At 54.7% G+C, this 21,334-nt stretch overlaps 1 protein-coding gene across 3 annotated transcripts in view; it reads left to right on the top strand.

The window, feature by feature from the left end:
- The first annotated feature begins 1,775 nt into the window (after window positions 1-1,775).
- Window positions 1,776-21,334, top strand: part of LOC143820010 (solute carrier family 2, facilitated glucose transporter member 3-like) — a 31,738-nt gene continuing 12,179 nt past the window's right edge. Inside the window, exons 1-8 of one of the 3 annotated variants that reach the window (XM_077302372.1) lie at window positions 1,776-1,802; window positions 4,903-4,995; window positions 12,524-12,684; window positions 13,554-13,794; window positions 14,822-14,984; window positions 15,665-15,852; window positions 17,666-17,770; window positions 18,348-18,449. In XM_077302372.1, coding sequence (XP_077158487.1) covers window positions 1,791-1,802; window positions 4,903-4,995; window positions 12,524-12,684; window positions 13,554-13,794; window positions 14,822-14,984; window positions 15,665-15,852; window positions 17,666-17,770; window positions 18,348-18,449 — 1,065 coding nt within the window. In that variant the 5' untranslated portion in view covers window positions 1,776-1,790. Of the gene's footprint in view, window positions 1,803-2,679; window positions 2,759-3,904; window positions 3,929-4,902; window positions 4,996-12,523; window positions 12,685-13,553; window positions 13,795-14,821; window positions 14,985-15,664; window positions 15,853-17,665; window positions 17,771-18,347; window positions 18,450-21,334 lie in introns of those variants that run through there. The other 2 variants (XM_077302371.1, XM_077302373.1) reach the window with 2 other exon arrangements.

Here is a 21,334-nt window from a genome sequence, read left to right as displayed (position 1 = left end):
CAAGCAATCACAGGTGCCCCTGTCGATCTGCCTTGGGTACATGGAAAAGTTATTTGCTTCTGATCGTTCTAGAACGCCCTTGTTGATTTAATTAGTGCCTCTGCCCTTCTCTCAAGAGAGCTGCAGGGCAGTCAAGAATGTGTTGGGGTGGGCACCCGAATTACTCAGAGGGGAAATCCCCAAGTGACACCTACCTTCAAGTCATTTCCTCCGACCTTAAAACGATGCCCCAGTCCCAGGGGGCCAGATGCATCTGGGCACTATTGAGCAGCTGCAAAGTTTTCTGGACATTTTAAAAGAAATGTAGCTTCTTTTCTAGTCCCCCTTTCTCCCTGGGACTCCAGGTGGCTTACAGAGAACAGGAAGGGGGGGAAATCATCAGGCCCCCAAGAGGACAAGGTTGCCAGACTTGAAGTACAAAGCTGAACAACAGGGTGAGCAACAATGTGCAAGACTCTGGAGCCAGAAACACAATGCACAATGCACTGGGAATCGAATGCCAAGGGCAATGACGTGTGCGGGGGGGGGGGTGTCACTTTGCCATCCGAGGACGGTTATTCTTGGCACGGGCGCCTTCTGCTCCTCCCAAAGGGCTCCTTCTCCACACTGAGCGGCGAGGGAGGCCAGGACTGCTCCAGTTCTTTAGTGGGGATCCAATCTGGGGGTGATTGGGAGTGGGGGCGGGGGAGTGATAGGCCCGGCCACGGAAAGGCCCTTTGCTGCCTGCTAGTGCTGCTCTCAATGCCAACAAAACACTGTAGGAAAAGAAGTACCAGTGAGAACTGTGTTTTGTTTACAGCGATTGCGGTAGAAAATCCTCATGTGAATGGATGCCCAGCCGGAGAAACAGCCCCCCGCGGAGTCTCAGTTGCAAAGGGGAGAGGGAGCAGGAAGCACTCTCTTCCTTCCGGCCCCGTTGCCATAGCAACATCGCTCAGGAGACAGGAGATGCCCAAAGGGAGGCGGCAGGGAGGAAGGGTGGCCGCCAGGCCGAGGGATGGGAGAGCAGGATGCCGCTCAGCTCAGTCACGTCTCCCTCGTCATCACGGAGCAGAAGGGTCCGGGAAGCGCCGCCTGCGGAGGGGGGCCAGCCTCAGACGAGCATCATCTCCTGGGCCCTGGTGACCTCACTTCTGGCTTCCTCACGGCTGGAGAGGAAGAAGCATGTGCAGCACACGCACACGCACACACATGGGGACCCTGCCCTGCTGGGAAACCAACGTGCGCCATCGCCAGCATCATCTATTTATTTATTATTGATTTATTATTTGGATTTCTATACCGCCCATTTCTTTGCAGCTCTGGGCAGTTTACATGGAACATTGCATAACTTTACATAGAACATTATACAGTCTGTAACATCGTACAACTTTCAATAAAACCTTATAACAGTTCAATACATTGTGTAATTTTCAATAATTGTCTTAATAATCTATGGGAACATTTATAATAAAATAACAATTTTGGGAGATCAATTTTTTTCAGTGCATGGGAGGGGGGCAGGAACCTGTAGATGTTTTGAGTTGGTTGGTCTCACGCAAATGCCTGGTGGAGGAGCTCCCTCTTGCAGGCCCTGCAGAACTGAGGGAGTTTGGGCAGGGCCCTGATCTCCTCTGGGAGCTCCTTCCACCAGGTGGGGCCAGGATGGAGAAAGCTCTGGCCCTCCTCGAGGACCGACGTGCTTCTTTGGGGCCAGGGATCGCCAGCCAGTGGGCAGTGGCGGAGCGTAATGCTCTTTTGGGGTATAGGCGGAGCGACGGTCTCTCGGGTACGCGGGGCCCAGACTGCGTATGGCCTTGAAGGTAAGAACCAGAACCTTAAACTTAACCCGGAATTCAACTGGGAGTCAGCGTAGCTGCTGGAGTATCGGCTGGATGTGGGATCTCCACGGTGTGTTGGTGAGAATCCTGGCCGCTGCATTCGGCACCAATTGCAGTTTCCGGGTCGGGGATGAGGGCAGGCCTGCGTAGGGTGAGTTGCAGAAGTCCATCCTAGAGGTGACCGTCGCATGGGTCACTGTGGCCAGGTGCTCTGGGTCCAGGTAGGGCGCTCAAAGCTTGGCTTGGCAGAGGTGGTAGAATGCCAGCCGCGCTACCTTGGTGACCTGGGCTTCCAGTGTAAGAGAAGCATCCAGGATCGTGGCCAGGCTCCTGGCGGAGGGTGTTGCTGAGCGCTGCACACCGTCCAGGGTGGGTAGGCGCGCTTCCTCACTGGGACCTTCCCTGCCCAGCCACAGGGCCTCCGTCTTTGCAGGGTTGTGCTTCAGGCGACTCTGCTTGAGCCATTTGGTCGCCGGCTGAGGGTTGGGGGGGGGGGGTCGTCCGCATGCCCAGCCCAACCCCCCCCCCCCCGCGCACCGGCCGAGCGGAGGAGGAGCGGCTGAGCAGGGCAGGGCAGGGCAGGGGGGGGGCGCTTCCACCCTCGCTCTCCTGTCGGCCCGAGGCGGGGGGGGGAGGGGAGGGGAGGGGGCTGCCCGGGGGCCTCCTCGCGGGGGGGAGGGGCGGGGCCCAGGGTGTCCGAGGGGCCCAGGGCGGGAGGCGGCGGCCGGGGTGGGTGCCCGGGGGCGGGGCCAAGGCCGCCCTCCCTCCCTCTCGCCCCGCCCCCCGCCCCTCCCTCCCTCCCTCCCCCCCCCGGGTCCCTCAAAGGGCGGCGGCGGCGGCGGCGGCGGGGCTGAGAGGCGTCTGGCGGGCGGGCGGGCGGGCGGCGGAGGAGGATGGCGGCGTCGGGCGTCGTGGCGGTGGGCGCGGAGGGACCCCAGGTGGGCTGCTGCGGAGGGGAGGGGAGGGGAGGGGAGGAGGGGAGGGGGCGTCATGCCGGGCCGGGCGGGCTGCAGACGAGGGGGGTCGGGGGGGGCTTTGGCGGTCGAGGCGCCCCGGGGGAGGGGGAGGGGGAGGGGGAGGGAGGGGGGTCGCCGCGCGCCCTCGGGGGCCTGGCAGCTGCGCGGGGCCTGGCGGCGGGGGGGGGTCTCTTCTGCGCCCTCGTGCGGCGGCGCCCCCGGCCAGGACCCCCCCGCCCCCTCCCTCCCTCCCTCCCTCCTGAGGGGGCTCCGGGGGGCCTGGGGGGAGGGGGGCAGGCGAGGGCCTCTTGCGAAATGGCCGCCCGGGAGGAGAAGTGGGGGACGGGGCACCCAGGACCCCCCCCCCAGTCAGCCCTTCAGGGACCCCCAAGGAGGCGACGCCGGGCCGGGCCGGGCCTGGGGGACTGAGCCCCTCCCCCGCCTCAGGGTCCCAACGCCCCCTCCCCTCCCCCCCCGCCCCCCGGCCAAGGATGCTCGGCGCCTCCCCCCTCCCCTCCCCTCCCGCCCAGTGCGGAGGGGGCTGCCCGGCCTGGCTGCTCCGGGGGGGGGGGCTGCGGGGGGCGAGGGCTGATCTAGGGCGGGGGGGGGGGAGCGGCTCTCCGGCGGCTCCGCAGGAGGGGACAGACCTGCGCTTCTGCTCCGGGGGGGTCCGGCGGCCCCCAAACCCCGGCGGTGGAAGGCCAGGAAGGGGGGGGGTCTCAGGAGGGGGCCCTGAGGGCTCCGCTGCACCCGAGTCCCCCCCCCCCCCCGAGGGGAGCCAGGAGCCAAAGGGCTGAGTGATGCAAAAGGCTCGTCTAGGCAATGGAAGGAGGACCTAATGGCCAAGGAGGGGAGGAAACCCATGACCGGTGGCTGTGGGGAGGGTAGGAGCCCAGGCCAGCCGGCAAGAACGGCCAAACACCCCAGGAAAGCCTCCCTTCGCTATAGTCAAAGGAAGGAAAGGGACAGGGACAGGGACGGGGCTGGGACCCCTGCGGGGACAGCAAACAGGGACATTGGAGCAGGTGATGAGGAGAGGGCTGAACTGCTCCGTTCCTGCTTCTCCTCGGTCTTCTCTTGAGAGGGGAATCCTGCTCAACTGGCAAAATCATTTCACGTGATGAGGGAGGGGAGTTGCGGCCGAGGATCACGGTAGGGGTCGTCCACAAACACCTAGTTTCTTTAAATGAAACCAAATTTTCTGGGCCAGATGAATTGCATCCAAGGGTAGTAAATGAACCTGCAGATGTAATTTCGGAGCCCCTGTCCATTATTTTTGACAATTCCTGGAGAACAGGTAAAGTGGAGAACAGAGAATGGGAGGCAGGCAAATGTTGTCCCCATCTGCTAGAAGGGGAAAAGGAGGATCCAGGTAACTGACTACAGACCCATCTGCCTGATGTCTGTAGCTGGCAAAATTCTAGAACAAATCATCAAACAGCCGGTCAGTCCTTGAAGAAGACGTTCCTGACAGAGGGGTTCTTCAGTGGAACAGGCTTAGGCAGACTGTGAGTGGGTGGGCAGGGGGGGGGATGTGCCAGGATTTGTCTCGTGGTCCTTCCTTGTAGACCCAGGGAATTGCTAATGGCTGCTGTGGAATGGGAGGTTAATCTCCCCCAGGCCAGGCTGGCTTCTGGAGATTTTTGATGGTGGGGGGATGACTTGGGCATGAAATTGGAGCCCCTGGGGGTGGGCAGGTAGTTGGACTTGATGACCCTGGAGGTGCCTTCCAACTCTAGGATTCTGTTCTGTGAAAATGTAGTGATGAGGAAAGGACTTTAGATGCTCGGGGGGGGGGGCTGTCATTGAGGGCATCCACCTTGATAGAATGCTTTGTTGCACTTAGCCAGCCGTTGGTGTTCAGCATGGCCTGTGGCTCCACAAAGAGTGCAGTGTGCTCACGTCTAGTGGAATCTCCAGCTAACTCTCGCTGATAGGCAGCCTAAAGTGTTTTGGAAATGTCTAAGTCTCGGGAGGAGTAGGAGCATGTGCATTCCTCCACAAGGAGTCTGGGATGGGATCTGTCATCTTTATCTTGCCTAACTTGAGATTGCCCTTTATTTACACAGTAAACATTTGGGGAAGCATAACTGACCTGGCCAGGCCTTTGTTTTCTCCTCCACCAGATCACCTGTTCCCTTGTGTGTGCTGTGCTTGCGGCTGTCATTGGATCCCTGCAGTATGGCTACAACACTGGTGTCATCAATGCTCCTGAGGAGGTAAGACAGAGGGAAGCTGAGGGTGAGGCTGTTGGTTTGTGTGTGGCTCCACAGGGAAACTAGTCACTTTTCTGAGGAAGTGAGATAAACCTTGAGTAAGAGGAGGAGGTGGAAGATGGCACGAAAAGGGAAGAAGCTGCATCTGCGTTGGCTACAGATACTTAGGCTTAGTTAGTTGGGGACCCAAGGGTGTGGCCAGACAGAAGAAGCAAGTTTTGAGGAACAAGAAAAGCATTCTGGGATTTCAGATGACCTGGTGGGTTGTCCCAGAATCTGCTCTGTCTGGACTTGGAGATCAGAAGTTTGAGTGGAGTTCTCAAAGAGGGAGGGAAATTGAAATATTCTGTTTGTGTCATAATAGGACAGGACAGTCATAGAGACTGACTGCAGAGGACAGACAAATCCTTTACTCTGATAAAGGTCCCAAGAGAGGTGGAATGCCTAGCTGCCTCTGTTGACCTCACAGAGGGCTCTGCCTAACAGCTGTGTAAGAGGCAGACACACAGTTTGTGCTGTCTTCCCAATGGCAGGTGGTTATTATTGCCTGGCCATAACTATTCCTGACACAGGGCCTTTGCCAGGGGGAGAAAGGGAGCTAGCTTTGTGAGTTTGTGAGCTGCAGGGATGGTTGGGTAGGGTCCCCCACTCTGCCATTTCCCGTAGGTTCTTTAAACCTCAACCACCCGCAGTCCTATAAAAAGAGGGATGCAAGCTTTAAAATAAAGATTAACAGTGTGTAAATTAAGTGTCCCTTAAAGGTTTTTCATGTGGAAAGCTGGGCACAGGATGTACTTAGGTGTCGGGTAAAGAGAGGCCCCAGCTGCTTAGCATTTTTCCTCAGCAGGCAAGACACAGGGAGATGAACAACAAAAGCTTATTTAGCAGGAAGAGTGTTTGTAAATATATTTTGTGGGTAACTATGATATACAAAGTAAAGCTGGCTCTCAATTAAAGCAAATAATCCCTGAGGGCAGATTGGGTTCTCGCTCTCTCTGGACAGGTGGGTCCTTCAGTGGGATCCTGGCTGCGTTTCTCTTTCCCTTTACTTCCCGTTGCTCGCAAGCAAGCAAGCAAGCACCCAGAGAATGCTGCTCCTGGACCGGATGCCTGTTGGCCCCATGGAAAGAAGCTCTCCTTCCCAACCCCTGCCTCAGAAGCCTGGCTAAGGCGAGGCGCCTTCCCAGAGCCACCAGGTCAAATCCCCTGCTCCTAAGGGGGGAGGGGACTACTTCACCCCTCTTAAGCTGAGGCCATCCAGGGGAGCCCTGTGGGTTCTCATTGGCTGACTGTCAATTAGCTTTGCATGTGGCTCAAATGCAGAGTCCTGGAAGAGAGGTGGGACTTCTGGGGGCGGTTGCCACATCATACTGAAGGGCTGCCAGCCATCTGTGGGGACCCCTGAGAGGCTGGGCAGGTAGGCCTGGGCATTACAGAGAGAGCCCTGAAACAAGGCATCCTAATGCCAAACAGTTCCTGATCTTGTGCAAGTTCTGTAATCAATTACCTTTTAATTGTACCTTTCCTCTGAGAAGCTTGCAGTGATGGTCATAAACCCCCCCCCCCCCCCGCACTCCATATTGTGCACTCAGCACTCAGCAAGCAGGCAAAGCTAAGCGGCACCCACCAACCAACTGGGTGTCCTTCCTGAATTTTGTGGCTGCAGGGGGCTTTGCCCAATACTTCCTGCTGTGCCCCATGTGAGGGGCCTAAATGGGGGGGGGGGACTGGCTGGTCTGTGGCTGTGTCTTTGCAGGGATTGCTGCCCACGTGTGCAACCCTGATTCCAGCATGGACCCTGCAGGCAGAGTTTTTTTACCTGTCCCACACCCCACACTGTTTACTAATTCGACAAAAAATAAGGAAACGTTTTGGGGAGTGTGTTTTCACTTTTGCTTGGAAGGACATAGTCATCATGGGGGATGAGCACTTTCATTTAGCAGAAGTGGGTGTGGGGTTAATCCCCCCCTCGTGTATGGCCGTGATACAGATGGGGGCCACATGGGCCTGGAATGGAAGTTTAAGAGAGGCAGGGTCTCCCTTCCCTCAGAACCAGAAGCTGCCAAAGAACTTTTCCAGATCATCAGCCTGTAGCAAAAGAATGGGCAGGTGTTACCTTTTTATTGTATTGCAGGATGTCCGGTTTTCCTTCTGTTTTCTGCCTCTCTTCTGAGAATGAAACAATAATTTAAACTCCATTATTTGTACTTTGAGTGAAGTGACAAGCCAAGCTACTGGCTCCCTCGCCCCTTCCAGCCACCATTTTGGGGCAAGTAGCATGTGTGGTTGAGTGAAATCCCACCTTTGAACCCCCATCCCGATGTTCCCCGTATGACATTGCACAATGCTTGGCAAGAAAGCGGGCTGGGCACGAAGGGGTGCTGGGAAGCCAAGCATTCCTGTGCCTCCCCTTCCCCATAGCCGTTTCCAGCCCCTCGGTGAGACATGTGTCGCTGGAGCAGCCTCCTAGCCCTCTGGTGACAAGATATCTGGAAGGAAACCCAATCTTTCAGTGCCTGAATGTGGCTCCACAAGCCAGTGACGCCCGGTGCTAGCCTCTAATCTCTTTATTGATAGTATAACGAGTCGGGCATCTCTGAATCCTTGCTAAAACTAACCTTACCTTGGGACAGCCCCCCCCCTCATCTATCCTCTTCCCCAGCATGCCTCCCAAGCTCAGGATAGGGTGTGAAAACCTCCAAAGTTCATTCTCCCATCACCTTCCCTGAAAAGAAAAGTTAGTTAGACACTGCCATTGACTGGCCCCACAGTTGCCTGTCTTAACTAATTCCATGAGAAATAGAACAAATATATGAATGCATAAGACATGGATAAAATTTGGGGTTACATGATTTTGACATTTGACTCCCTCCCAAAGCCCCCCCCCCCAGCCCAGAAGAGGCTCCTCAGGATAGCAGTGGCGAAACTCCTGGACCAGGCTGGGCGCCCCAGGGGCACTGCATCCCCCACTCCCCTTCCTTTTCTGGGAACTCTTTCCAGACACCAAATACTGGTGTTAGGTGGGAGCCCACCTAACAGACGTAGGTGTCTTGAACATGCCCCCCCCCCCCCCACAACTCAGAAAGAAGCCCTCCGTATGTCGAAGTCGGAGAGCTGCTCAAGAGGCCCATGGCTCCCAGCTTTTGTACAGTGGAGGAGAAGAGGAATGGGGAGGGGAGGGGGGTTGAATGACATGAGCAGGCAGTGTGATGCAGCGGTAAAGGCAAATGCCATTTTGGGCTGTATCAACAGGGGCATCACATCAAAATCACGTCATAGTCCCACTTTATACGGCACTGGTCAGACCACACCTGGAGTACTGTGTGCAGTTCTGGAGGCCTCACTTCAAGAAGGACATCGATCAAATTGAAAGGGTACAGAGGAGAGCGACAAAGATGATCTGGGGCCAAGGGACCAAGCCCTATGAAGATAGGTTGAGGGACTTGGGAATGTTCAGCCTGGAGAAAAGGAGGTTGAGAGGAGACATGATAGCCCTCTTTAAGTATTTGAAAGGTTGTCACTTGGAGGAGGGCAGGATGCTGTTTCTGCTGGCTGCAGAGGAGAGGACACGCAGTAATGGGTTTAAACATCAAATACAACGATATAGGCTAGATATCAGGAAAAAGTTTTTCACAGTCAGAGTAGTTCAGCAGTGGAATAGGCTGCCTAAGGAGGTGGTGAGCTCCCCCTCACTGGCAGTCTTCAAGCAAAGGTTGGATGCACACTTTTCTTGGATGCTTTAGGATGCTTAGGGCTAATCCTGCGTTGAGCAGGGGGCTGGACTAGATGGCCTGTATGGCCCCTTCCAACTCTATGATTCTATGACCCGTATGTACTGCTGTACTTCTATACAACTTTCTTAAGCACAAAAATCAACATTTAAAAATGAACTGGCCATTTTCTAAGGATCATATAGGTGGGTTTTGTTTTTTTGTTTAATAAAGTGGTTAGAAAGGAGGATGGGAAGAGAAGCTTCCTCCCCTGAAAGAGGTTGGGGGCTCAGCGTGGTTAATAGCTGATGTCCTGCCCCAGCCTGTGCCTGCAAGCAGCTTGCTCCCCTATGAAAACTAAAGAAGGAAAGCCAGGAAACTGGGATCCAGTGTCCTCAGCCATGAACGTTTTTGTGATATGGATCTCTTATTATGAATAATAATTTCCCGGTTAAACACCGTCTTGGCCAGTCATCATATAGTTATGAGCAGCACATCCAGCAACCATTACGCAATGCGCAGGGAAACCCCCACGGTGGGCACCAGGTTCTCCAGGGCCTTGAGGCACAAGAGTCCTGCCACTCTGGGAGGGGCCAGGGCAGCAGTGGGAGGCGGGCTCTTTTTTACCCGCTTCTGGATAAATTGTGTTTTTCAAGCCACTAAAATGAAACAAGTTAAAGAGCCCTATGTGGCGAGGGGAAGAATAAAGCGTACTGTTGCAGTGCAATATTCACACTGACAGGAGTAGAACTCACCAAAGAGTCGCAGATAACAGTCACAGCATCCACCAGTTGTCAAATTTAAACATAATTTTCTGGGAAACACATTATTAACTATAATAATAAAACACATAGCCCATTCATTGACATAATAAGATTTTAAAAGATAGAAGGGGAGAAATTTACCAGTCCCAATTATTATTTCTCCCTTTCTATATATTCTGTGGTACTTCAGCAGATTACATTTTTGTCTAACTTGGAAATTAAAAATAATAAGAGGTTCACATCACAAAACAGTCCTCATCCTGTTCTTCCTGGAGTCTGCTGGGTTCCTCTTTTGCGGCATCCTTTCTGCGGTTTTGGCTGGTCTGTTTCCTCCCCCCTCCCCCCTCAGGCGAGAGACTGGGCTGCTCTGGGTGTCCTGGGTGTCCCTTGCTCTGGCCTTGGCCCGGCCGCCTCCAGGGGGGAGGAAGTCTCCAAATCCGGACAGGGGGTTGGAAGGCAGCTGGGGCTCAGGTGGGTGGCGTCGTGTCTGAAGCCTGGGTGCGAACCCTTGGTCACGCCATGGAGGTTTGTGCAAGTGGGCCAGCCCCACTCTTCCCCCACTCTTCCCCGCTCAGGGCGTTGCCGTGAGGATAAAGCAGAAGTGGGGGAACGATGTCAGCCACTTGAGGGGGAAAGGGGGGGGTAAAAATGTGTTTGCAAAAGAATCCTGTGCCACTTTAAAGGTGAAGAGGTTTGTTGTAGCAGGCTTTTGTGGCTAAAGGTTCCCTCATCAGATGACAGAAGGCGGTCAGATTTAGCTACAAGTGGTTATAAAGTAGTGGGTTTAAAAAACCATGAAATATAAACGATACATTTTGTTGGACAAATCTTTGCAAGCCTCACAAGTCCAAAATAAGGGCCATCACCCTGCACAGTACCAATTCAGGCTCTGGTCATGACAACCTAGAATCATAGAATCATAGAGTTGGAAGGGCCATACAGGCCATCTAGTCCAACCCCCTGCTCAACGCAGGATCAGCCCTAAGCATCCTAAAGCATCCAAGAAAAGTGTGTATCCAGCCTTTGCTTGAAGACTGCCAGTGAGGGGGAGCCTCCTTTACTTTACGTTTGCTCCTCACATAACTGAAAAATCTTTTCTTGTTACAATGGGCTCCCCTGGCCAATCTTAGCTCACTCTCAGCTTTTGCCTTTCTGATGATTGATCTACAGTGCCTAGTAACCTGTAGGTATTCTTCTTTAGAGCTCTGTCCTTCCCTCCATTTCCTGAACATTTTCCTTTTCTTTCTTAGTTCCTCTTGCAGTTCTCTGTTCATCCAAATAGGCTTCTTAGAGCTCCTGCAGTGTTTTCTTCTTTCTGGGATAGTCATTGATTGAGCATGCAATAGCTCTTGTTTGAGTAGCGTCCACCCTTCACATGCTCCCTTCCCTTCCAGCATTCTCGTCCATGGTATGACACTCATCATGTCTCTGAGTTTATTAAAGTTTGCCCTACGAAAATCCAACATCCGCGTCTGGCTACAACCTTCCTTGCCTCCCCATCTCAAAAGGAATTCTATGAGGACATGGTCACTTCCCCCTAGGGTCCCCACCTCCTTCACCTCATCCACCAACTCTTGCCTGTTGGTCAGTATTAAGTCCAGTATGGCTGAACCTCTTGTGGGTTTATCTACCATTTGATAAATGAAATTGTCAGCCAGGCAGGTCAGAAAGTTGCACGACTGAGGACGCTTCGCAGAGTTTGTTTCCCAGCACACATCTGGGAAATTGAAGTCACCCATGATGACAAGGTCCTGCCGCTTGGATATTTTCTCAAGCTGCTCACAAAGTGCAGCATCCACATCCTCTCGTTGGTCAGGTCTGTTGAGTTCTAAGTTGTCTACCCTACACTACAGCTGCCAGGTCACCTTTGGGGTGCTGCAGGACGCCCTGCTGAGTTCCACGACCCTCATGGAACTGCAATGGCCTGGCCTGGAGAGGCCAGTGTGCTTAGCCCTTGGACGGGGAGGCCCTGGAGGCAGTTGTGATGCGGAGGCCAGCCAGGGCAAGCCCCCCCCCCCCCCGGAACATCGCGTGCCTTGCAACCATGCCGTGTCTCCATCCTGAGTCGGCTGTGACTGGGTGGCAAAAAACAAACCCACAGCAAGGCCAGCTCGAATCCACTGCAATGAGTGAATAAGGATATTTGTCCAAAATCATTTTTAAAATAAATAAAAGAAAAAAAATCTTCCCGAAAAGAACTGCAGGTGATTTCCTATGAGCCTGGGTTGTGTCTCCCACGGCTCTAACTCTTCCCTCGCATCTTGCTGACCGTCAGGCGGGGAAGGCAGGCCAGGACAGGCTTCAGCCGGTGCCGCCTTGGCACTCGACTCCTTGCTGGGGGGAAGGGCGGCAGGTTAGCCCCCTTCCTTAGCCCTGAAGTAGGCGAAATGGGGCAGAGCATCTTCTCCTTTTTGGGAAAAAAAAGCCAGCGGAAGCAATTTGGGCCAAGGTGTCGGCTTTCAAAGCTGTCTGCTTCAGGGAGCATGAACATCTGACCTGGCTGCCCTGGACATCCGGCAGAGGATTCTCTGGCCAGCTCTGGCTCCTCTAGCGGACAGACAGTGCTTCCGCTGCTGGTGAGTCCTGGTGGGCGTTTGGTGGCACTCAGTGGGCCTCTTCTCATGTTCTTAATTTTGGTGGTCTCCCCACTTTTCCTTTAAAGGTAAAGGTATCCCCTGTGCAAGCACCGAGTCATGTCTGACCCTTGGGGTGACGCCCTCCAGCGTTTTCATGGCAGACTCAATACGGGGTGGTTTGCCAGTGCCTTCCCCAGTCATTACTGTTTACCCCCCAGCAAGCTGGGTCCTCATTGTACCGACCTCGGAAGGATGGAAGGCTGAGTCAACCTTGAGCCGGCTGCTGGGATTGAACTCCCAACCTCACGGGCAAAGCTTTCAGGCGGCTGCCTTACCACTCTGCGCCACAAGAGGCTCTTTTCCTTTAGGTATGCACAAAGACTCTGTGTCCTCCGAAAGCTAGCCTGCCACACCTTTTGGCGCCTCTGTTGGGCTTGGCTAGAACCCTGTTCATCTGCAATATATTTCTCCCCTTCCGCAGATCATGAAGAGATTCTTCAATGAGACATGGGAGGAACGGACAGGAGCACCAATGTCCCAAAATCTTTTGACTTCGCTGTGGTCTCTCTCTGTGGCAATCTTCTCAGTTGGAGGGATGATCGGCTCTCTCTCAGTTGGACTTTTTGTCAACCGATTTGGCAGGTAAGCGAGTCCCAGTCTAGACTGCGTGGGATGGCTGGTCTGTGCACAGGGAAGATGGTGCCCAAGAGGGATCTCGCAAAGATGGAGCTCTTCCGCCAGGTTTATGGTTGAGGCCAGGCAGCAAGGAAGATCAGCCCCCTCCCCCCTCATAAAATGGCGGTAGCGAGTCCCAGCAGCTCCCCTCCACCTCCCTTCTTAGACGGGGATGTTGATACTGGGTTTTAAACTAGGATGAGTTTTTACTGCTACCCCTTGGTTGATGGGATTTTATTGTATTCGTTTTTACTGGGTTTTAATGTGACTTTCGGGGATTTCATGTGACCCGCCTCGAGCCTTTGGGGGGAGGCAGGATATTATAATAACAATGGTAGTGGTAGTGGTAGTAGTAGTGGTAGTAATAAAGTGACAGTGGGTGGCAGAATAAGGCGGCCACTTCAAGCAGCTGGTTGTTGGCACCATTCAAGAAGGCCGCTAAGTGACAGGTGGAGCGGACGTGGGGCACCCAGTTCACTGCTGTGCTTCTCCTGTTGAAATGAGCTGCCTGCAGGCTCCTTGATGCCGTCCAAAGCGGAAAATCTTCCAGGCATGGGCCGCTGCCTGTGTTCAGCAGGGTGAGAAATGGCTAGCCCTCCTGCCTGGAATGTCCCTGTTTTTTAATCAGAAAAATGAAAGTCCTTGCATTTTTGGTGTGAAAACATTTACCCATTTGAAAAGAAAATATTTCCTAGGAGTTTTCCATTTCTTCCCTATCAGGCAGATGGAAAAGGGTCCTTGGGGAGGAATCTCCTTTCCCTTCCACCCCATGGGCCCTCCCCTCTCAGGCGATTGTTAATTGCAGAAATGCTCCCCACAATGTCTTCTCTGTGCAGGCGAAACTCGATGCTGCTGGTCAACATTCTGGCCATTGCAGGCGGCATCCTGATGGCGTTTTCCAAAATGGCCAAGGCGATGGAGGTATTAATAGTCGGCCGCTTCATCATTGGCCTCTTCTGTGGCCTCTGCACGGGCTTTGTGCCCATGTACATCAGTGAGGTCTCTCCCACTGCTCTGCGAGGGGCGTTTGGCACCCTGAACCAGCTGGGCGTCGTCGTTGGCATCCTGGTGGCACAGGTAGGCCTGCTTTCTTTGGCAATGGCTGCCAAGCCCTCCATGGCTCTGTGACTCAGTGGTGCTTGTAGAAAGGAGCGCTCCTGTCTCCTTCTGCCATCAGAGCTCAAGAACCAGGTGAGCAAGTGAATGAAGAATGGGGGGTGGGCGGGGGGAGTAGAGGCAGTGAGGCACCAAGAGGAAAGGAAGCTCCCAAATATCTGTTGCTTAAAATTGTCAGCCTTCTGTTGAATTCTCAGTAAGTAGACCCATTGACAGGAATCTCTTTATTGAGGAGCATAACAATCAGAGAGCCAAGGTGTTTCTTTGCTAGAACTAAAGAGCAAGCTTACAAGCATACCTTTATGTTTGTCCTGTGACCTCTCCCCCCAATTCATATTCTGGTACGTTAAACAACGTATCAGGCTCATGCAACTTTCCAAGGCAAGTTTTCCTACACAAAGGCACGAGCTGGTCTGAACTCCTACAGGATGCCTCTGCAAAGTCACAGTGATAACTGGTTCTGGGAAGCCAGGGGGCCCCCGAGCCTCTGGTGTGTGGACATTACTGGAACATGAAAACAGAACAGGCCAACCGGTGACATGAGCATGGCATAATTCATGGCAGAACCATGGGAGCAGTGAGCAAGTGACCAGAGTCTTGACAAGAATAAGCTTTGCAAGGCAGGGGCTGTTGGAAGAAAGGCTTAATAATGTAAGACCATGTCTTATTAATTCTCAATCAATATACTTCTGACCCTCAACTTGCAGAGGAAGTGGTGAGGATGAAAGCGGGAAATGTAGCCACAGAGCAGGGACAGACATCGCAGAGCAGATTTACTGATGACTGGGTGCAGAAATTTAGGTGACTTTATGTACAGTGTTTAGATTTTTCAGAGAGAGGTGAATTTATAAGCTACTTTACTTGCCTGCTGAACTGAAAGTTGTTATTTGTTCCTAGAGTATTTTTTATTTTGGATGTGCCCTGATCAACTGAATGGCACGAAAGCAGTTTATACAGTTCTTGCTCTCCTGCTTCTGCTTCCGTTTAGGTCTTTGGCTTAGATGTCATCATGGGAACAGCAGCCCTCTGGCCACTGCTGTTGGGCTTTACCATCATCCCGGCCGTTCTGCAGAGTGCTGCATTGCCATTCTGCCCTGAGAGTCCCCGCTTCTTGCTGATCAACAAGATGGAGGAAGAGAAGGCGAAAGCAGGTAACCTTTCCCACGCCTCATCCTCCAGAGAAGATCCATCTTCCTGAAAGAATTTCTAGGCTACATGTTGCAGGAGGACGTCTCCTGGGCGTTCTGCACAACACCTGTTCCGTGCTGCCAGTCTTTACTTCCTCCAAGTGAAAACCATGGTGGGCTTTTAAAACAGGCCCCAATCTGCAAGGCTTGGCCGTTCTCTCACCGGCCTTTCATTCACGCTTTGATTGCTATTGTGACATGGCAGTCAAAGAGTTAATGGCAAATGGCATTTGCAGTTTCCTCTAAAGACAAGAAGACAAATCCTTGTCCAGAATGTTCACCATCCGGAGGCTGCCAGACTGAGAAAGAGGCAGGGTGGGAGTGGGTGCCTTTGCACTTCCTGAAGCTGATGATTAGGAATGTAGACTGAGGACCTCTCTCCCCCTCCCCCTCTCTCTGAGCTGGGCACAACCGAAGGGTGGGGTCCACTACAGCAGGGGTAGTCAACCTGTGGTCCTCCAGATGTTCATGCACTACAATTCGCCAGAGTGTGCTGGCAGGGGCTCATGGGAATTGTAGTCCATTGACATCTGGAGGACCACCTCTGCACCACAGGATCCTGTGGGACTCTCCATGTCTGTGTGGCATCCCAGCTGGAAACGGCGCAACGTGACCTCTGCCATCTGCTTGGTTCTTCCCACCAGTGCTCCAAAAGCTTCGTGGCACCCCAGATGTCTCCAGTGATATTCAGGAGATGAAGGACGAAAGTACCAAGATGTCCCAGGAGAAGAAGGTGACGATCCCCGAGCTCTTCCGCTCCCCCAGCTACCGCCAGGCCATCCTCATAGCCATCATGCTCCAGCTCTCCCAGCAGCTCTCGGGCATCAACGCGGTACGTCCTCTGTGCACTCTTCCTGCTCCAGGAGGCGCAGTGGGAGGCTGGCGGAATCTCAGCTGTGGGCGGACGGAAAACCTGGGTCTGCCCGGCACTGCCGTCCGAACATACGATGGCGCCAACGTCACCGTGATGAGCGTAAAACGTGTCCACGCCCCGTTTGCCTCCAGGCTCGCATGAGCGTCTCACATTTGCTTGGGTGCAGAGAAGCCCAGTCCGGAGCAAATGGGTGCCAATGTGAGGCGTGGCTCAGCCTGTGTCAAAGTCTGGTTTGGAATCCAAGTTGTGGGGGGGGGGGAGTGATCCTGGTTCACCTGGTTAACCTTATGGGAAGCCAGTGGGAGTTTCTGGCCCGGCTCCTTTCGCTGTGCTCCAGGTGAGGCTAGAGAGGTGGCAGATGCAGCCCCAGAGCTCCCAGCTTAGGGAGAGCAGCCAGTAAGGCCAGGCTGTGGGGGGATTGCTTGTGAGTGGGGGCGGGGGTCCCCTTCCCTGAAGCTTGGGCAGAAGGGGGGCTGTGGGGGATCGGTCAGCAACCCTGTGAGTTCTGGAAGCTGCCCTCTATTGCCAAAGGGGCCTCCCCTGCACAAATCCATAGTTCCCGGGAGACAGTGTCCTCTCTTCCTGGACCCAAGGATGATGGGAGGGGCGGGGAACTAAGACACACAACTTGGTCCTTTTTTAACAATAGGAAATTGAACTCTATTGACTCGGTGGTTGTTCTTGGGTAAAAGACATTTTAATAGGCTTAGTTACAGCGAGAGAGTTGTGCTTTTTTCCTCTGGGCCTGCGTCTCAGACTGGAAGCCACCCCCTCAGACAAAGACAGCTCCCCTCAAGGCGAGGGGATGGTCCCCTCACGGACACACCTCTCTTTCTCGGCCCAGTTTGCCCCAGTTCTTAAATTCCACACTCCCCTTCAGAGCTGGGGCTGAGAAGACTTCTTTCTCCCCACCCCCCGCCCATCCTCCTGGGCCTGCCCCTAGTTTGTTCTCCGGAGCGGTATGTAGAGCTCTCCTGCTGGAGTGTCTCCCACCAGACTCCCTCGCCTGGCCTGAGGCTCCGTCTCCTTCAGACTGATCCCCCCCCCATATCCCCAGCCTTTCCGTCTCCTCTTTTTTCCTTGCCCCACCTCTTCTTAGCCAGCAGTTCAGACTGCCTGGAATTAGCCCTTTATGGGCCAGGGTCTGCAGAGAAACGAAGGAGCCTTGCATTTCCCCCTCCCCTTTTCTGGCTTGGCCAATGGCAGTAGGCAAGTGAGTGGTACTTGGGCGGAGGCGTCTGGCGTGAGGCTCGTGGGGCCAACGGGGACTGTGCCCCCTCCCGGCCGTGGCTTTTGTCTCGCAGCGGTGGAGCTTGCTTCCGGTCATGCCCTGAAAGGGCAGCTGTGCGGCAAGGCCTTGGGGCCAGCCCCTTTGGAAGTCCTGGCAGCTCCTCCATGGGCGACGTCCCCTCCCCGTGCCCCGCAGAGCTCGTGGGCTGCCTTGTTGGGCGTACTGAGGAGAAGCTCACCTGTCCTGTAGCCACGGAGGCTGCTCTGCTCTGGCAAGGGCCACCGTGGGCGTGCTTGGGACAAGGTGTGGCTTTGACCCTCCAGGTGGAGGGCAGCCTCTGGGGCAGCCGCCTCTTCCGTCTCGCCGTAGCAGCCCTGTGGGTCAGTGGCGGGCCCCGGGCTGAGCCAGGGAGGGAGCTTTCCCCGGCCTGAGTCTCTCCGCTGCATTCCATTGGCTGCCTGTCTCCCCTCGGCGCGGTTGGAAGGCGGTTTGCTCACATTTGGGGCTCTGGGCTGGTTCTCAGTAGTTTTCTGCCTCCAGGTGTTCTACTACTCGACTGGGATCTTCAGAGAGGCTGGAGTCCAGAAGCCCGTCTACGCCACGATCGGGGCCGGGGTGGTCAACACTGTCTTTACCGTTGTATCAGTAAGTCTTCCTCAGATGGCGCCCTATCGCCCTTGGGGGGGGGGGGCATGGGGCGGGGGGAGCCTCAGTCGAGGCGCCAGCTCCTCAGCCACTTCTGGGAAGATGAATTCCATTTCCGAGGCAGAAGTGGTGCCTCTCTACAATACCACAGTTGGGGGAGACTGGCATGTTGAGGAGAGGTGCCCAGCTGTCCTGTTCAAACGGGTGATCCTCATGTCTTGGCCCCAGTCCCAGGGGTGGGGGGGTGGGGGGGTGGGGGGGTGGGGCTTCTGTTCCTTTCCTACTGATGGACAGTCGAATTCTGGTAGCGGCAGCAATTTCCCCCTGAGGTGGCTTTCTCTCTCTCACCTCCCCAAAGAGAGCCTCTTGCCCTTTTTTGCTGTGTTTCGGGAGTGAGGTGGGGGTGGGGGTGAAATGCAGGGGCAAGGGCTGCTAGCAGGAGAAAGCGTGACCCAAGCGCTTCCGTGTGTGTCCAGTGCGAGTGGCGCCACCGGCAGGGCTGCTGCTGCTGCTGCTGCTGCTGCGATTCCTTAGGCTGCCAGTCCCTGCAGAGCGTCCCTTGTTTTCCGTTTTGCAGCTCTTCCTTGTGGAGCGTGCGGGGCGCAGGACCCTCCACTTGGTTGGCTTGGGAGGCATGGCCGTCTGTGCAGCCGTCATGACGATTGCCCTGGTGTTGCAGGTAAGGGCTCTTGCCGTCAGCATCCTTGTGTGCCTACGGTCCTTCACGCATCCCTGGCTGGTGAGGATGACGCCATGTGCTCACTCCTCCCCTGGGCCTGTGCGGCTGGCAGGAGTGGCTGGGAAGTGTGTGTGTTTCTCGGTTGGGAATTCCATTGGTATCCCGGCATGGATCTGGTTTACTGATAAGTACGTCTGAATCCCAGCTGGCTAAATATGAACTCTGTCTTGCAATTGTATGCTTTACCCCCCTTTGTTGTAGTTGTTAGTTGTGAAGTCGTGTCCCCATTGCAACCCCATGGACTTCCTCCAGGCCTTCCTGTCCTCTACCTACCATTCCCCGGAGTCCATTTAAGTTCACACGACTGCTTCAGTGACTCCATCCAGCCACCTCATTCTCTGTCGTCCCCTTCTTCTTTTGCCCTCGATCGCTCCCAGCATTAGGCTCTTCTCCAGGGAGTCCTTCCTTCTCATGAGGTGGCCAAAGTATTTGAGCTTCATCTTCAGGATCTGGCCTTCTGGAACCTCAAAACCTGGAACCTCAAAACAATTTGTAAATGGGTAATTGAAAAAGAGGCAAGCCATGACATCTGCTCAATTAAAAAATCCAGGTTTTCTATATGATACTGACCACCAGACCCCTCTCAAGGTATCTAGCAGATCTCACTGATGCACCATTAAGGAGAGCATTTACGACTGCCTGATTTCAGACAATGCCTCTGCCAATTTACAGGGCAGATATAATACAATAACCTTAGCTCAGTGCTTCTGCCCGTGTGCCTCCAATCTCATTGAAGGTTTTCCCACTATCACGATATGGCCCGATTGGCACTAGGTCATATCAGGTCATCCCACACTAATTGAACAGTATTAGCTTTTTCCTGGCAGATGAAAATTCATCAATAACATTTAAGGTTGCCTGTTTTCTGTTATTAACAATTAAGTTAAGGAAGCAATTTGTACATGCCAATTATCATTATTAACCCAGTTTTGTATTTTATCATTCTCTTTTTGTAAACTTAAAAAATGGCTTTTAAAGTTGTTTCAGCTCATTTAGCGTATGGTGTTAAGGCCAGTGGCTTTAACATTAAATAAATTACTACTATTTACCCTACATTGGGAGTAAGACACATAGGAAGACGGGGAGCTTAACTTCCAGACCTGAAGTGCTGGGGGGGCGGAGGGTTCAGTATATACCTCTTAGGGGCTCCACATCTATCCATGAGATGTGCAGAGTGTTCTCTAATTGGCAAGCAGCATCCTGGGTGCCCTTTTGGGTTGGGGGGGGGGAACAGGGCCCTCCCCCTGAGTGCTGTGGTCTTCGGTCTTGCTTTTGAATGTGGGCCTCCCCCTCCTCACCTTCAGCCCCCTGTGGCATTTTGTTTTTTGTCAAGTGTAGATCAGCACAGCAAGGCAGTTATGGAAATCTGAGCCTGATTGCACATTGGGGGTTACAGGAGGTACAGCAGTGGGAGAAGGGGCCCGAGATAGGGCTTGCTCGAATCTTTTCCATCCTTCGTCCCATCCCTAGAGATGGAGGGGCAAATGGTTTACACTCAGCTCCAACACTGATGTGGTGCAATGCCAGGTCCCTCAATAATCAGTCAGCTGCTCTTGATTTGCGTATTTTTCGATTTCTACCTGCCCCTCCTGGTGTGCTGGCTCTGCACTCTTATTTTGCAGAACATGAGGTGGATCTGGCCAGGACCTGGAGAAGGGGGGGGGGGGGTGAAAGTTGCCCTGAAAGAGCTAATCTTGCCCTGGATTACTTGGTTCTCTAGCAGTCCCGGATTTCAGGTTGGGAGGAGGGGTTGCAATACTGGTTTGGGAGGCTTTCCCCTTCAGGCCAACAATCCCAGGAACTGGATGTATCAGCCCAGGGTGGGGCTCAGTCGAGGGCATGGCTATCTGGCTGATGACCCAGAAGATACGCCTTTGGGTCTCCAAGAGCAGTGGTCCCCAACCTTTTTATCACCGGGGACCGGTCAACGCTTGACAATTTTACTGAGGCCCGGGGGGGGGGGGTAGCCTTTTGCCGAGGGACATCGCTGCCGCCTGAGCCCCTACTTCACTTGCTTTCCCGCCGGCGCCCCTGACTTCCCGCCGCCTGCTGGGGGGGCGCTGCCAGAAGAAGCTGTGCAGTGCCAGGCCGAGGGGGAGCCCCAGCCATGGCGGCCGCTGGAGAGCACCAAAGGTGAGCTGGTGGCAGAGTGGCAGGGCGGCCCCCGAGGCAGCAGCCGGGGAGGAGGACGAGGAGGAGCCGCGGCCCGGTACCGACTGATCGACGGACCGGTACCGGTCTCCGGACCGGGAGTTGGGGACTACTGTCCTAGAGGCAATGGTGGCCTGGGTATTGCAGTATCCTGGGGCAGTGGTCCCCAACCCCCCCCCCCCCGAAGCGAGAAGCCAAAGCGGCCGATTAGCTCGCGGCCCGGCAAGCTTCTCGCTTCAGGGGGGGGGGAGGGAAGAGAAGCTTGCCGAGCTGCAAGCTAATCGGCCGCTGCCGATTTGCTAGTGGCCCGGAGGGGCCGGGAGGGGGAGCCGCGGCCACCGGCATGCCGGCGGCGAAAACGCGCAGGCGCGGACTGCTGCGCACGCTCATTTGTGCCCCTGCCGGGTGCAAATGCGCGTGCGCGGCAGTCTGCGCATGCGCGCTTGCGCTGGGGCTGCCACGCGTGCACGGGCCCCCGGGCCGCCCTCTCTCCAGAGTCCGGAGCAGCGGTCCGCAGCGGGCCCAAGGGGGGACTTGGATGTCCTGGGGGACTTGGATGTCCATGTCCTCCAGTCAGAACCTGGTGACACTCAGGCTCTTGTAATTTGCTACTGGCCCCACCCACCAAGTGGGCCACAACCTGGTCTAGGCCTTTGGCGCAGGGCTGGAGTGGG

Source organism: Paroedura picta, chromosome 10, assembly GCF_049243985.1.
Source record: "Paroedura picta isolate Pp20150507F chromosome 10, Ppicta_v3.0, whole genome shotgun sequence".
Classification (NCBI taxonomy): domain Eukaryota; kingdom Metazoa; phylum Chordata; class Lepidosauria; order Squamata; family Gekkonidae; genus Paroedura; species Paroedura picta.
Note: the sequence above shows the minus strand (reverse complement) of the source record. Positions and strands in the feature narration are given on the sequence as shown.